The sequence below is a fragment of the Syngnathoides biaculeatus genome, chromosome 2 (assembly GCF_019802595.1).
Source record: "Syngnathoides biaculeatus isolate LvHL_M chromosome 2, ASM1980259v1, whole genome shotgun sequence".
Taxonomy (NCBI): Eukaryota; Metazoa; Chordata; class Actinopteri; order Syngnathiformes; family Syngnathidae; genus Syngnathoides; species Syngnathoides biaculeatus.
The window spans coordinates 39,198,192-39,215,559 of NC_084641.1; the positions used below are offsets into that span (position 1 = coordinate 39,198,192).

General features: G+C 43.5%; 1 protein-coding gene and 1 long non-coding RNA gene across 6 annotated transcripts in view; both read left to right on the forward strand.

Moving 5' to 3' along the window:
* Nucleotides 1-1,327: 1,327 nt before the first annotated feature.
* On the forward strand, nt 1,328-8,747 carry LOC133492189 (uncharacterized). Its single transcript, XR_009792572.1, has 4 exons — nt 1,328-1,650; nt 2,398-2,564; nt 6,397-6,474; nt 6,560-8,747. It is a non-coding gene; the product is annotated as an uncharacterized LOC133492189 (long non-coding RNA).
* A 1,270-nt stretch (nt 8,748-10,017) lies between these two features.
* The window catches only part of LOC133492147 (mitogen-activated protein kinase kinase kinase kinase 4-like), a 66,008-nt gene continuing 58,657 nt past the window's right edge, over nt 10,018-17,368 (forward strand). For 2 of the 5 annotated variants that reach the window (XM_061804187.1, XM_061804179.1), the window contains exons 1-2: nt 10,018-10,482; nt 10,792-10,857. In XM_061804187.1, coding sequence (XP_061660171.1) covers nt 10,426-10,482; nt 10,792-10,857 — 123 coding nt within the window. In that variant the 5' untranslated portion in view covers nt 10,018-10,425. The remainder of the gene's footprint in view (nt 10,483-10,791; nt 10,858-17,368) is intronic. The other 3 variants (XM_061804150.1, XM_061804158.1, XM_061804169.1) reach the window with 2 other exon arrangements.

The following is a 17,368-nucleotide window of genomic DNA, read 5'->3' on the forward strand; positions in this document are numbered from 1 at the left end:
ACAGCCAAAACCTCGACGTGGGACTGGCGAAGAGGCAGGTCAGTTTCCACAGCTACGTGCGCTTGGCGAGGTGGAGAGTCCGTTCCCACTGCGACGTGCACTTGGCAAGGTTGCGAGTCCCTTCCCACTGCGGCGTGCGCTTGGCAAGGGGGCGGGTCTGTTTCCACGGCAACGTGAACGAGGGTAGGCAGAGAGTCAGTCGAAACTGACACGTGGGCGTGTCTCGGGAGCGGGTCAGTTCCAACTGCCACGTGAACCTGCATCAGCAGCGAGTCCGTCGCAGTTGTGACGTCAGCGTAGCTCGGGTGGTTCGCCAATCCTTGCCGGACCTGGGCCGTGAGAGCCGCCAATTCGGCGCTCTGCCGCTCTATCTGCGCCCCCATTTCGCGGCAGAACGCCTTGTGATTTGGCGGCTCCTCCTCCCTCTGGGCTGGAAGCTTCTCCACCAGCTGCGGGTCTGCCGGTTTCGCTGTTGCCGGCGAGGAGTGGGAGGACGGTGTCTTAGTTGCCGCGCAGCGGGAGGCACAAGGGAGCGCCCAGCCGGGGCGTCTCCTCTGGCCGCCACGCGGAGGTCCCGGGTAGATGGCCAAGCGGGTCCCCTCATACGGATTGGTGTACTTGGACCTAGCGGGCGAAGGCGCTCGGGTGCTGGAAACGCGGGGCGGTGAAACAAACTGACTGGGAAGAAAGATCGGACGAGTAGATTCATAATCAGAATAATCGGAGTCGGTCATACAAATCACGGTCCTCCTCATATTCCGAAAAGACGTATTCATACCTCGCTGGTGGAGCGTAAGACACGGAAGCGGAGGACGTCAGGGAGCCTACCCGGATCGGACAGGCTTGGTCCTCCGGCAGACGGTCTACCTTCCGTCGGTCCCGGCAACGCCGGGTCTTCCCTGGTGGGTCCTGTGTTGGCCAGTTCGTTCTGTCACGTCCCATCGGAACGGGAGTGGGACCCAAATGCAGGACTCGGACGATGCAAGGTAGTTCAAGGAGAAACGTTTATTATATGCCGAGGTCGGGGATCGAGCAGGCAGTCCGGTGCATCAGCGGTAGTTGGGACGTCGGACGAAGAGAGCAGGTGAGCGGGCAGGCAGGAGTCGGTACACAGGAGAACGATCAAGGCAGGCAGAAGTATCAAAGGAGTCAGGCTTACAAGGTTGGTCGGAGAACGGGCGAAGGTCGGTACACACAGGTTGTCGATCAGGGATACGAGAGAACTGGAACGGGACATGAAGCTCAACGAACTGGCGGGGACCAGTCGTCATCGGGGTGATATAAATACACAGACTAATCAGCCCGCATGAGACGCAGGTGTGCGCCTCAATCATCTCGTGCGGACACCCGCACAGCTCGTGCTGGAGCAGCAGGATCATGACAGAAAGTCTTGGAGCGAAAAGATTAAGATCGTGCCAGGGAAATTGATAAAAAACATGGGGTAAAAAACTGTTTCAGATGGGCATGGCTTGAAAAAAGTGTAACCATGCAGATGGGAATGAAAACTGTTTCAACATGTCTAACCGAACACATACAAAAAGTGGACGTTCCCGGAAAAAGTGCTGTGCACTCTGTATTCTGATATGATCAATTATGGAAGCTGAGGAGCAAAAAATATCCAGGGGCATATCCAAACCAGGAAACACAAAGGTAAGTTGGGCGTAAATTTCTCAAATATTATATAATTGACAACTGTTAATACGATTAGGCCTATCTGTAGCACTGGCCCTGTAGATCACGCATTTTATCGCTCACTTTTATATTTCATGATCTCGCTCTCTCTCTCTCTCATAAATATGTATAGATATATAAACAAATAACTTGTGTACTTATTTCTGAAGTATAACTTGTAAGTGCAGTAGCCTAATTGACTGAATAAATTGTCTGAGGTTTGGCAAAATTATTTTGGTTGTTTGGACTCATATTTTAAGTTTTCAAAATGTTATGATCACCCTGTATTTAGACTGTTAGAAGTAACCAGAGGTCACCATTTAACAATGTGTTTTATGAAAAATGTTCATCCTGCCGAAGGCAGAGATTTTCAATGTTTTTCCAAATTGGTCATTCTCATACCTGATCTAAGCCAGCCATTACTGATCTCAAGACAATTCCAAGTAATGGAGACTCGGTATAATGAGCAGACATGTTCATGGTGACCTTGGTGTGTTAACGATTATAAAATCGTAAGACATGGAAACTTGTGGGGGAGTGTGTCACATTGTGTTTAGAGTGGAATGGCTAAGACATTAATAACATGTACAGTTATAAACATTATTATTTTTGACCCACTCAATACACAACACACACAACATTTTTAAAAATACTTGACCCCTCAAATTCAACTCTTGTGTGACTGGACATGTCTCACATTTGCTTCGTGTGTGTTCGTTGTTATAGTAACACCAATTCGCCAGGGGAGGGCGCTGTTTTGCAGCCTCCGGCTGACGCTGCCCAGCTCATTCGCGGAAGAAGCGACAGAACAGTGACACGTATCACGTGTGAGAACTGTTAGAGGATGCTATTTATGGGCTGTGAGCTAAACGTGTATTCTGTGCTGCTTGCAGGTAAAATACACGGAAGGGGGGTGTCGTTGCTGCGTTTCAGATGCATTGCTGTCGAACTTGTGTAGCATTTTTAAGTTTTGGCACGTTAACTGAACATGATAAAGCCCGAGTTAAAAAGAACTTATGAACAGGAAAAGTGTGTGCAACTTCGTGTTGCCTCACAATAAGAGCGTCGGATCTGCAGGAGTGTTTGAGTGATTTTTATGTCTAATCCGGCAGTATTATTTTCGATATCTAACTTGTCATGTTTGATTTCTGTATGTTCTTGAACACCTGAGAAATCACTTATTTGAAGTGTAGTTTCAAAGAGTTTTGTTCAGTACATTTGTTAGCTTGTATGCTGTGTGATTCGAATTGCAGTGCAGTGAAATGTATCGCGTGTAAGAACAGTTAGGCTATTTAAGTACTCTAAGCGAAACGTGTCTTGTGTGCTGTTTACAGAAACAAAATAAACAACTTTAATATGCTGCACAAAGAATTGGGTGACTCCATTCTTGAAAGTTCAACGTTCACACTGTGTATAATGTTACCCTTAAGAGTAGACTCTCAACAGAGTAACCTTGATATAAAATTGATGCTCTGACATGCAATTACATCAAATGTCCACACAGTGACAGTAAACATGCTTCTTTGTCAGTTACAGTACAGCTACAGTGCCTTTTGAAAGTATTTGGCCCCCTTGAACTTTTCAACCTTTTCCCACATTTCAGGCTTCAAACATAAAGATAGAAATTTTTTTTTGTGTGTCAAGAATCAACAACAAGTGGGACACAATCGTGAAGTGGAACAAAATTTATTGGCTATTTTTAAACTTTTTTTTTTTGCATATAAAAACCTGAAAAGTAAAGTGTGAAATATTATTTGGCCATCTTGCATTAATACTTTGTAGCGCCACATTTTGCTGCAATTACACCTACAAGTCACTTGGGGTATGTCAATTTCAGTTTTGCACATCGAGCCTGAAATTATTGCCCATTCTTCTTTGCAAAACAGCTTGAGCTCAGTGAGGTTGGATGGAGAGCGTTTGTGAACAGCAGTCTTCAGCTCTGCCCACAGATTCTTGATTGGATTCAGATCTGGACTTTGACTTGGCCATTGTAATACCTGGATATGAACCATTCCATTGTAGATTTGGCTTTATGTTTTGGATCATTGTCCTGTTGGAAGATAAATCCCCGTCCTAGTCTGAGGTCTTTTGGAGACTCCAACAGGCTTTCTTCCAGAGTGGTCCTGTATTTGGCTCCATTCATCTTCCCATCAATTTTAACCATCTTCTCTGTCCTTGCTGAAGAAAGGCAGGCCCAAACCATGAGTTTGCCACCACCATGTTTGACAGTGGGGATGGTGTGTTCAAGGGTGACGAGCTGTGTTGCTTTTACGCCAAACATATCGTTGTGTATTGTGGCCAAAAAGGTTCGATTTTGGTTTCCTCTGACCAGAGCACCTTCTTCCACATATTTGGTGTGTCTCCCAGGTGGCTTCTGGAAAACTTAAAACGAGACCTTTTATGGATACATTTGAGAAATGGCTTTCTTCTTGCCACTCTTCCATAAAGGCCAGATTTGTGCAGTGTACGATTGATTGTTGACCTATGGAAAGACTCTCCCACCTCAGCTGTAGATCTCTGCAGTTCATCCAGAGTGATCATGGGCCTCTTGGCTTCATCTCTGCTGCGTCTTCTCCTTGTTCGAGGTGCAAGTTTAGAGGGACGACTGGGTCTTTGTAGAGTTGCAGTGGTCTGATACTCCTTCCATTTCAATATGATTGCCTGCACAGTGCTCCTTGTGATGTTTAAAGCTTAGGAAATCTTTTTGTATCCAAATCTGTCTTTAAAGGTCTAATCCAGAGGAAATGTATTTGATTTGTCTATCATACAAACGTAGCAAAAATTTCATAAATTTTTTTTTAAAAATTCTCAACACAACAGAAATGAAATAAATTAGTGTCAAAGTCAGTCCCAAGATTTTGTTCAAAATGTTGCTTAGATTCGTCAAGTTCCGGTTCTCTCCTGAATGTGACGTCACGTCACGACAACATTTAGCCAGAGTGTGAAAAAGCTAGCAAAGATAATGGGGAAGTGTGTTGCATACGGCTGTTTTGCGTCCCACGCTGACGCAATCAGCATATATGAATGGCCGAAAGATGAACAGCTAGGCAGGTTATGGACCAGGTTTGTGATAACAAAGCGGGCGCATTGGACTTACAAATCAAATTGGACCATAATATGTTCCAAGCATTTCACGGAGGACTGCTTTGAAAACCCGGTTCAGTGTTCACTTGGCTTCGGTAGCATGTAAGTACGTGCGTGTTCAATTGTTTAGTATTGACAAGTATCTACCTCGTTTTAAATGTAAGTACAATACCGATACAGATATATATGTCAGCTAATCCGTATCCATGTGATGTTTAGGAGGTGGCGAGATTTGTACACTGTATGAAGTTAGTGTACTATTGACGCTGAGGTCTTCCTCAAATTCCACTACAGCAGTGTGTGCGCTCAAATATTCGGTGCATTATTTAAAATAGGTGCTAAATGCACGGAAATAACACAAAGAATGCATAATAAACAATGGACATTACTCTGATCTGACAAAATATTCCAAATTGAAAATATGAATGAAGCGTTTTTTGTTTTATTTTGCAGAAGGCCAAAGTTACTACCTCGTGCCTGTCCAACTATCCATTCGTGCCTTTCACCAGACAAAGAGAGTTGTAACCCCAAACGTGAACGACGATCTTATGAAAAACGAGAAAGATTAAGAGTAAATTTAATAATCCATCATATCACAGTTTTCTTGTACATGCAGTCCTCAGATCTGTGAATAGGGGGGTCAGATAGATTTTCTAAATGAGAATTTGTATTAATTTCGATGGCTCATATGATTGTTGGTGTGGTATGGTTTCCAAATCCATGTTAAAAAATACTATACCTATAGCAGTCACTCACATTTGACACGCGACCGCTTATCTCAGGTGCTCGCGAATCTGTACAGTCGGGCACGAAAAATCAGACGCGTAAAATTTGTTACAAGTAGAAAAAATAGATATTGAAAGACGCCGCTTATTTTGTGTAGTCTTGACATTAATTTACGTGTTTATTTAATAAATGTTGTTAACTAAACAAAGCTTGCTCCAAAACAAACAATATTATTATTATTAATATATATTCAGAGCTGCTTCACTTACTGCGAGCGCATTTACGTCGAAAGTCATCAACATCATGAGTCATGTCAAAAGAAATTCAGTTACACCAGGGGTGTTATTGCGTCGATCGTGAGGCAGTGTGACGGCATGCCCCCCCCCCAAAAAAAAAGACAGACTATCATCCACCTTGTCGCTTGATTCAAGTGTGGCCAATACGTCGAGTGCACTCACATAAAGGCGCATTCTAGCAAGCCGGCCTCCTATTTATGGCAGTCCTGCCATGCGTGCACCCCACCCCCGATCCGCCCCCGCCACCCCCCCCACCACACACACACACACACACACATACACATACAAGAATAAATCAAGATTGCAGACAGGAATGTTTTTTACAATGTATCGCTAGCTTGTTGCCACTAAGGCTGATTATGTTGATCTAAACTTTCAGCATCTTCAAAACATTGCGGGTATAACTTTTCTTCTGATAGTTTGTCAGATCAAGAATTGTTATTGATGAAAATTTTTTCAATACCGTTTTATATCATGTTCTACTAATATCAGTTGAAATAGGAAATTCATTCAAATAATTTCTGAGTTTGAAATTTTATTTTTCTATTTTAGTTATGTATTTCTTTATTTTACTTTTAATTTAGAGATATGTTATATTAATCCAGTAAATTAATTTCAGGTCTTGAGATTCCATCCCTAATCACACCCGCAAGTTTATCTGCGAGCATGACTGACCACACCCGTACATTTTTCAAATGTGAGTGACTGCCGATAAGATGAAGGAGTAAACCGGGACACCGGTATCTGCATATGTATCAAGTAATGTAATTTCCATGTTTCAGGGTATGTGGAACGCCTGTTAGAAGAGCTCCGGACCCTCTATGAGGATGGGGAGCTGACGACGTCGTCTGCTGATGCCCAAGCACCACCACCTCTCAGCAGCCAGTACACAGAACCAAGCAATGACTTGGCTATTCGGGATCGTTTTTCAAGATTTTCAAATCAAAGATGTTGTGAAAATAAAAAAAAATACAAATTTGAAGAAGGCGATATAAAAACTCTGTCCGGTTTGTTAAACTGAAACTAAATTCTATCCTGATGGAACTTCAGCGTCAGAGCTTTTATGTTACAAACCTCTGAAGCATGCTGATTAACCACTCATGTTGCGTGATGCAAAAAATTAATGCATTAGTCTGGTCTGTTCAATAGTCATTTTCTCATCTCCCACCCGGTAGCTTGCGAGAAGGTGACTGCTTGAAAAGGAGATCTTGGGGTAAAAAAGTCTGGGCAACCCAGTTCTCTTCATACATGTCCTGTACTATTCTAACATATTTCTCCACCACACCAGACTTACGCATCCATTCCATGTGCACAGTGATTAGAGGATAAGGAGTGGACCTTGGCAACAGAAATGAATCTTCAGTCTGCATACTGAGCTCAAATAATACTTGGGGATAGCAAAACGGTGACGATTTTATGAGTCCCGGGAACAATAAATCAAATATCCTAGATAAAAAAAAAAAAACAGACTCAGGCTTTATTCATGAAAATTACACATTGGCACAGAGATATAAGTCATTCATGCCTTGACAGGCAATATACTGCCAATCAAGTTTCCAGTTGGTTAAGAAAAAGTACCTAGCAGCAACAAGCAACATTAATCACAACGCAAGTACATCAAATCAACCCATTTTGATTCAAGATGTGTACTACTTTTTAAAAGTCTGCAGCCTTGTCAAAATGATCAGAAGCTACACCTCTTTACAATAATAAATGTTAATAATCTGAGCATATGTGTGCCATGTTCATGTTTGTATTTTCATCGTGTAAGCAAAGCACTCCATAATTGCAAACTGAGAATAAACAGACAGAATAAACTGGTTTTTTTTGTTTCCAGCTGAAAAAAATCAGGTGAGATAGTTGTTTGAAAGGGATTTTGTCACTTTGTGGTTTTAAGGTGTGTTGTCTTTGTTGCGCCTACAAATAAATGACAGAACAGCTCATGGGTGTTAGTAGGATGGCAGCATTCAACTAGCTTCAATCCAAAATACCCCCATTACTACATACCCCATACTTACATTACTACATTGTGGTGGTGGTGATTGGACTTGGAACTAATTCATTTAATTCCATTAATTGTGCAGCTACCAGCTTGCCATCAGTAAAACAGCTTCCTGCATTGCGGCTGCATTTCAAGCGCATGTGTCTGCTTTCAAGTTGTGGGAGCACTTCAGTTGTACAGCCAAGTTAAGGACCCTTGTCCTCCAAGATTCTTCTCCTCTCCTTGTCCTGCTGTATCTAGTCCTGTTTTCCCCTCACATGGTGTAGCATTACAGCCCCATGCAACACTCATATCTAATATTTGTCATGAAATGCATTAATTTTAGTATGTTATTAATGAAAAAACAGTAATCGGAACGGACCGATCTGTTTTTTTACCACTAAACATTATTTTGACGTATATGGCTTTTTGTAACTCCCGCCATGAAAATCCTCCTGAGGGATTTGTTTTCGAGAAGAAGCATGAAGTGACGTACAGGGTAGTAGCACACTCAAGCGGTCTTGTATGTTTATACTAGGTTTACCTGCTGGAAGGTAGGTCGTTGTTGCTTCGTGTTAGCCAAAATACTGGCTCGTTGTATTGCTGGATATTGCTCGAACGCTCGGTAGGATAGATTCGCGCTTCATACTTTTCCAAAAGACCCGGTTCGTTGTGAAAAATGGATTGCACAGGTGCAAAGAACGAGAGGTTAGGTTCCAAATGGCAGGTAGGTGTGTATCTTCTTCTTTTCCTATCGGCTTGTCCCGTTAGGGGTCTCCACAGCGTGTCATCTTTTTCCATCTAAGCCTATCTTGTGCATCTTCCTCTCTAACACACACTGTCCTCATGTCCTCCCTCACAACATCCATCAACCTTTTCTTTGGTTTTCCTCTCGCTCTTTTGCCTGGCAGCTCCATCCTCAACACCCTTCTACCAATATACTCACTCTCTCGCCTCTGAACATGTCCAAACCATTGAAGTCTGCTTTCTCTAACCTTGTCTCCAAAACAACCAACCTTGGCTGTCCCTCTAATGAGCCCATTTATAATCCCATTTTAACACCTACCTAACAGGTAGGTGTGTATACAGCTACACAAAAAAAAAAAAAAAAAAACCACAAAACAATAGTTGGGGGCGTAATCCGTAAATCTGGGGTGCTAAATGTGTCAATGTGCGCATCAGAAGGCTTCAGTGTAGAAGCCGCAGAAGGACGGCCTCCACAGGGCGTGTGGATCGCCACCGGCCTTTATGACAAGGCCGAGCCAGCCTTGTGGATCACTGCCGGCCTTGTCAACACAGCTTCGGCCAGGGTGGCTCATTTCCGCTGTGGAGGTGGATTGGATGGGGAGGCGGTTTGGCTGCACCGTAGTCGTCGCTTGCGAGCATCGTCGTCGTCACTCGTGGGCGCCGTTGTTCATCGCTGCCGCGGAGGGGAGGTGGTTTGGCTGCATGCGGCTGTGATCCGCATATCATCTAAATATGGCTCAAAACGATAGGGTAATATTGCCCCAGTCACTTCACTTGGTTGTGAGATGTGGAAAGAGCTTCCGTGTCAGAAAGGGCATGTTTGTCTCCCATAGTAGGTTGTACAGCGTGTTCTCAATGGAAGCTGTCCCAGTGTGATGTCACCACTTGAATGTTGAATGAGACTTCCGCAGCTTTGTGCATGGATGACGCACTCTCCGCTCATATTTATTTTTTTGTATAGACCAGGGGTGCTCAATGTGTTGATCGCGATCCACCAGTCAATCGCCAGGCAGTTTCGGTGGATCGTGATGGCGTGCTGAGAAGAAAAAAAAAAGACATCAACTGTATTTTTTTTTTAACTTTAGCTCACCGCACATGTGCAAACAACGATGGTACAGGAAAACACGCTGTCAGTGAGTCCCCAACTACTTTAAGCTCTCGCTTAAGAAATCTGAACAAACATGAGTATGAATCCTACAGTAAAGAAGAGCGATTATGTCCAATGCGGACCCCACAGAGAACCACTGCATACACATTGAGCATCACTTGCCACACCCTTGACGGCCAATATTGACAATGAAGTCTTGGAGCGCAAGAGCATGCAGTGGCGTTGTACATCTCTATTAGGTGACGTGCCGTACTTGAAAGCTGTAGTGTATTTATTATAGAGTGGCAACCAACTTGTCCCGCTCCCTTGCCGGTGGGGCGCTCTTAAAATTGCTACCTTACCGTGAAGCGGCCAAAAAAAAAAAAAAAGAAACACCGGAAATCGAGCTCTTAAACTTTCAGGCTGGGATCCCTGTAAAAACACGCACACAAAACCCCCAAAACAAAGAAGCGTCACTTTGAGATTACATTCCAACTAATATTGATAACTTGTATTACTTATAACAGATAGAGTCAATAACTGATCAGAATAAAAAGAAAACATTCCTTTCAAAAATTAACTTTAACGTTGAAATATTGTTGGCGGAAGTCAGTAACTCTGCTTGAGGGCAGCGGCTAGCGAGCTAACTGGGAGTCCGCTGCTGACACCTCAACATGGAGTAACGAGTGTCCAGCGTTCCCTGCTGAAACGCAGACACCACAGAGAGTAAAACTCCACGTCCGTTTAGTTTATTTATCCACAAGAACGTCGCGAATGAGACGTCCGTGGATACCTGAGTAGGTGTAAAGGGAAACACGGCTTTTATCTGAAAGATGGCGAACGACTCCCCAGCTAAAAGTCTAGTGGACATTGACTTGGCTTCACTGCGGGTGAGTGCTTTCGACCCAAGACCGTGTGTTTTCTTTGCTTGTATTTAGCGCAACTCGACAAAACACAAGCCATACCGTGTGACTAACGTGAGCGGCCTTCAGTCGAGGAATACATGTTTCTCCTTGTCTCGGGCGAAGCTGTGAAACAGCGCCGCGAGGTGTTGCCGCTGTCTGGTTTTCCTTTGTTCCACATGTATTTAGCACATGAGGCTTCACCAGGGCGCAACAGCTGGCTCACCGGGCACAATGCTCCTCAGAACAGTGGAAATATACCTGTCCTTATCACCCACTCTGTCTTCTCTCTTCTAGGACCCAGCTGGGATATTTGAATTGGTGGAGGTGGTTGGAAATGGCACGTACGGACAAGTATACAAGGTTGGTTGGAGGCGCAGTGCGTGCTCTGCCCTGCAGGAGACAGATGATCACAACAAGCTTGTTTTTTTTCTTTTCTATTTTTCTACCACTGATCGTCTTCATAAAAACAACTCTTGTTTGCAAATTATCTTTCAGAGTTTGATGACAGACTATGTCGCTGATGGGTCCTTGCAGATACATGACATCACTTTGATTCTAGGCCCAGTTGTCTGACCCTCATTTGGATCTTGTTGTTGATTGTTCATGGAACCAAATGTGATTGAATCAATCTGATGCATCAGGTGTCTTACATCACCCACCTTACTGAAAAGTAGATGTGAAGGAGCAACTGGTAAAATGACTAATAGTATTGTCTGGCATGCAGTCCTGTCTAAATCAGAACCAATTTTCATTTTCTGCTTGCATCAGAACTAAGTCAATTCGGTGAATGGGAATTGTTCTCACTGACAATTGCATTCCTGGTGTCATGTTTCTCTTTTAGAAAATAATTTTGCTTGTTGTTATGTGAAGGAAGACATGCATTCTATTTGGTCCAGGATTGGTTGTCAGGTAAACATTGACAGTGCACATACATGTACAATTTGTCTTCAGTTACACTGTAGGTCCAAGTACCTTATTCCAAATTAATCCTGAGGACTGTTTTTGACTCTTGATTTACATAACAAATTACACATCTCATATCGCTGCGTTTGCATGCATGGATTAGGGCTCTTGCTATCAAATCATTTTGGAATCGATTCCCCTGTTAGTTATTGGTTGAATAACCATGAGCAATCACTTTTTTTTCATGACATACATTTTATTCTTATTAATGAGGGAAGGACTTACAGTGAAGAAAACAGGTATTTGAACAACCTGCTATATTGCATGTTCTGCCACTTAGAAGTCATGGAGGAGTCTGAAATTTTCATCGTAGGTGCATGTCTACTGTGAGAGAGATAATCTATTAAGAAAAATTCAGAAATCACAATGTATGATTTTTTTTTAAAACGATTTATTTGTGTCATACAGCTGCAAATAAGTATTTGAACACTTGAGAAAACCAATGTTAATCTTTGGTACAGTAGCCTTTGTTTGCAATTACAGAGGTCAAATGTTTCCTGTAGTTGTTCACCAGGTTTGCACACACTGCAGTCGTCCACACAGATCTCTAGATCAGAAAGGTTTCTGGGCTGTCGCTGAGAAACATGGAGTTTCAGCTCCCTCCAAAGATTTTCTATTGGGTTTAGGTCTGGAGACCAGCGAGGCCACGCCAGAGCCTTGATATGCTTCTGGCGGACCCACTCCTTGGTTTTCCTGGCTGTGTGCTTTGGGTTATTGTCATGTTGAAAGACCCAGCCACGACCCATCATCAATGCTCTGACTGAGGGAAAGAGATTGTTTCCCAAAATCTCACAATAAATGACCGCGGTCATCCCGTCCTTAATACAGTGCACTCGTCATGTCCCATGTGCAGAAAAACACCCCCAAAGCATGATGCTACCACCCTTATGCTTCACAGTAGGGATGGTGTTCTTGTGATGGAGCTCATCATTCGTTTTCCTCCAAACATCGTTAGTGGATTTATGACCAAAAAGTTCCATTTTGGTCTCATATGACCACAAAATGTTCTCCCATGACTCATCTGTATCATTCAAATGGTCATTGGCAAACTTAAGAAGGACCTTGACATTTGCAGCTTTAAGCAGGGGAACCTTCCGTGCCATGCATGATTTCAAACCATGACGTCTTAGTGTATTACCAACAGTCACCTTGGAAACGGTCGTCCCAACTCTTTTCAGGTCATTGATCAAGTCCTGTCGTGGAGTCCTGAGCTGATTCCTCCACCTTTCTAAGGATCATTGAGACCCCACGAAGTGATATCTTGCACAGGGCTCCACTCTGATTAAGATTGGCTTTCATGTTTAACTTCTTCCATTTTCTAATCTAATCTAATCTAATTTTGCTCCAACAGTGGACCTTTTTTCACCAAGTGGCTTGGCAATTTCTCCATATGTCTTTCCAGCTGTATGGAGTTGTACAATTTTGTCTCTGGTGTCTTTGGACAGCTCTCTGGACTTGACTACGTTACAAGTTTGAGTCTTACTGATTGTATGAGGTCGATGGGTGTCTTTATGCACCTAACGACCTCACACACACGGATTCAGGATAATACATGGGGTGGAGGTGGACTTTAAAAGGCGGACTAACAGATCTTTGAGGGTGAGAATTGTAGTTGATATGTGTTCAAATACCGATTTGCAGCTGTATCAAACAAATAACTCGTTAAAAAAAATCATACGTTTTCATTTCTGGATTTTTCTTTTTAGTTTATCTCTCTCACAGTGGATATGCACCAACAATGAAAATTTCAGACCCCTCCATGATTTCTTAGTGGGAGAACTTGTAATATACAGGGTTCGCATGCGGCCCTAAAAGTCCCTAAAAACCCCTAAATTTTCGAAGGTGAAGTTAGGGGCTCCTAAAAGTCCTTAAAATCCGCGAAAACCGGTCAAGCCCCAAAAAGGCCAAAAATTAAAAAAATATCAAAGGGAGGACCTCTACCGCCAAAATTCTCCCTAAAAAAATAAATTAATCTTTTATGTAAAAAAAAAAATAGCGATCCGTCTGGCGTCCAAATCAGCCGGAAATTGTCAACGGAAGTCACTGTGTTGACAACTAGTCGCCATCTTGTCGATATTCCATTGTTTGTTTCCGTGAGTAGGCATTTCACTTCGTCTTCGTTACGACGTAGCGTACTTCTTTCATCGATCCAACTTGTATCACGGGGAAGTGCATTTTCAAGAAGCTTTGGTTGTAAGTAAGGAGTTTGGGAGCTGGGTTCGTCGAGATCCAAAAGATCGGCACATGTTTTAACTGCCATCTGTGCAAGCAGAGTTACTAGCTTGAAAAGATGGGCGTCAAAGCGCTGGAGTCGCACCGGAAAAACAGGAGACACGCTGATTTGGTGAAGACTCTCTCATTTTCCGTTGGTATGAATCTGTTTCTAAAATATCAAGATAATGAAGCATCAACTTCAGGCAGTGGTACTAGCAGTGCATGCGCACGAGGGATCGCAAAACAACGCTTACTTTCATAACCGGTTTTAACCAAACAGTTGTAGCAAAAAAAACGATTAACCTGTTTTAAAACCGGTACCATAGTGGTGTTTACATAATTCACCCGCGGGACCTCGAGTTGGGGTGCGGGGTTCTGCACGGACTGTTTTTGTTGTTGCTCTTCCGGAGTGACGAGTTCACACCTAATCACACCCCCAACTTTATCTGCGGGCATGACTGGTGGACCACACTTTTAACTTTATATCTGCGGGCATGACTCACCACACCCGTACATTTTTCAAATGTGAGTGACTGAGTGACACACACATAGATGGGTCAGCATGGTGGTGCAGCTGGAAAGCGGGCCTCACAGTTCTGAGGACCTGAGTTCAATCCTAGCCTTCCTTGTGTGGAGATTGCATGTTCTCCCTCTGCCTGCGTGGGTTTTCTCCAGGCACTCCGGTTTCCCCCCACATCACAAAAAATGCAACATTAATTGGGCACTCTAAATTGCCCCTAGGTGGGATTTGTGAGTGTAGCTGTTTATCTCTCAGTACCCTGCTATTCGCTGGCAACCAGTTCAGGGTATACCCTGCCTCCTGCCCGTCGAGAGCTGGGATAGGCTCCAGCACTCCCATGACCCTTGTGAGCACAGGTAGCTAAGAAAATTAATGGATGGGGATATAAATATATGTTACCCATCTAAAAGTATCTTAAAAATAATTTACAAAAGCTCTTCTTTTCGTTTTTTGTAAAGTTTACCAGTGGCCCAATGCTGCGTTCATCTGCAATAAATATCTGTGTAACACTTATTTTTCAAGTTGACTTGTCCAATTTTTCTCTCCCCAGCCTGAAAAGTACACAACTGTATTACAAATATTAACATAAAAATAACGCATTATCTACAGCTTATTTGGTCTTTCGTGATTCAGCCATCGATTTAGATTAAGCCATTGATCGGCATCAAAAATTATTTTGCTTTTTAATAGGTGTGTCCTGATCTGATCTTTGAGGTCTGAAATTGGTCTGATGTCAGTCTATTAACATGGATCGGATCAAACTGGATCTATCCTCTCAGCTGTTACTACTCTTAAACAAGCAGTACATTACATTCACTGCTCCAAGCACTTCTATCTGGGAGTGACCGGATGCCATGCACAGCCAACGTGATCCCAACAACAAGTAGCTAAGGAGCTAACGTAGCAAGGAGTAAGGGTGAATGTTGTTTGGTTAAAGTTGTTTATTGATACTCCAATCAGAGTTCACTGTTAAATCGAATTGATATAACAAAATAATTACACCTATTGACTGTTAAAAATGCATCAGAATGAGTTTTTCTTCATTTTCTTTGATCACAAAAAATGGTAACTTAATGTTAACAGACACGAATAAAAAATACTATTGGCAAGCTGACAAAAATTAGGATTCAATTTGTGGCACTTATTGTTCAAAATAATATTGGTAAAGAAATGCTTTATAAGCGCACACAGGCAATCTAACACTCTCTGGCATATGTTCTTCAAACTCTGTTCTTCAAACTCTAAATTAGTTAGTGATTTCTACTTTCTTTTTGACTGCAAGTATCTCATTGCTTGCATCACACTGTGCCTCAGAGATTAAGACATGTACAGCAGGTACTTTAAATCACTGGGTCACTTGATCAATGCTTTTCATTGACTCTGTATTACAAAATAAATTATTTATGAGTACAAACAAATTATGATTATTGCTAAAATCAGAACGGCCTTGTCACGGCTCAGGCTAAAATTAGAACCCAGATCTAGAGAGGACAGGGAAGTAAGGTTGTAAACGAGCGTTTATTGATCAGGACGCGAACCAAGGAACCTTGATTGCAGGTTCGGTACTTGGAGAGTTCCAATGAGAACTAAGCCGGGAGAGTGGGAGGCCAAGTTGTTGGTGAGTCGCTGGAGGTGAGCATGTAGTTGCAGAGATCCAGGGCAGACTGGAGACAAAAATGATGAGGTTGCACAAATTCCCGGGAGTTTCAAGAAACAAGCAATATGAGGTGGCTAGGTTACAAACTTGCCGTGGTACATTGATAGTGTGGCGACGAGTTCGAGTCCCACAGTGTCTTAAAAGCAGTGGGGCAGCAGGCGCATGAGCCAAGCGACAGGCGTGGTCTTAATGGAGATTGACTTGCTCCGAACAAGATGTGCCGGAACCTAAATCCGCTCCTCTGGACCACATACATCCCTCCCAGTCAACCAGGTACTGAAGCCTGTAACCCCGGCAATGCACATTCAGCAGCCTGGAAACAGCTCAGGCAGGATGACCGCTGACCACCAAGGGAGGAGAAGGGGGTAGGACAGTAGCCCCTTCTGACACCGAAGCTCTTTTCGAAAAGGACAACACCACACAACCGAGTGAAGTTACCGGGGCAATATTACACTATTGTTTCGAGCCCTCGGGGCAATATTACACTATTGCTTCGAGCAATATTCAGATGATATCCGATGACGGCCAAACCGCATCCTGTACGATCCACTTCCGCGGCGGAGATGAGCCATCGCGGCTTATCGCAGCCGGCCGGTGTGGCTTATGACAGAGTCGAGCTGCTTTAGGGGGGTGCTCACTGTCAAGCAGGGGAGCTTTATGCGCGCACGCGACTGAGTAACACATTCTCGGCTAGGTTCTTCAAAGCCGCCCCCATCGCAAAGCCCAACGCGCAGCCTTCCCAGAAGCTGTGACCGCCGAACGCGGCGCCTCAGCCGGTGTAGCTGAGTTTCGGCGCCGTGGTATATAAGGAGGAGGTGGACCCGAGCTATGCTGCTTTTAGGGGTATGTTCAAAGTCGCCACAGTACGCGATGAACACTATCGAGACGAGGCTGAGTGAGACATTGTTGGCTGGGGGACGCGCACATCGACACATTTCATACGCGGATCTTTTGTTACGTTATGAGAGAGACCGATTACGTGGTCCGCCCCAAACTATTATTTTTTTTTTTAGTAGCTGTATACACACCTACCTGTTATTTGGAACCCACGAAGCACCCATGCAATCCATTTTTCACAACGAAAAGGGTGTCTTTCAAACTTATGAAGGGTAATTCCATTCTTCCAAGTGTTCAAGCAATGTCCAGCTATGCAATGAGCTGGCATTTTGGCTAACACGAAGGAACAACGAGCTACCTTCCCAGAGATAAAACTAATGGAAACAAACGAGTCCACTAGGGGGTGCCTCTGTCCTTTACGTCACTTCCTGCTTCTCGAAAACAAACCCTGAGAGGATTTTCATGGCGGGAGTTACAAAAAGCTGTATATGTCAAAATCATGTTTTGTGGTGGGGAAAAAAACACATGGGACCATATTGGCTGTGGGTTTTTCATTAATAATATACCAAAAATCATCCGTTTGACCACACTTGACCTTTAAGGACAAAGTCTGTATTTTAGCCCATGTGAAGGGTTTCACCCCAATGAGGGATACAGTGATCACGAAGCAACTTTTTTTG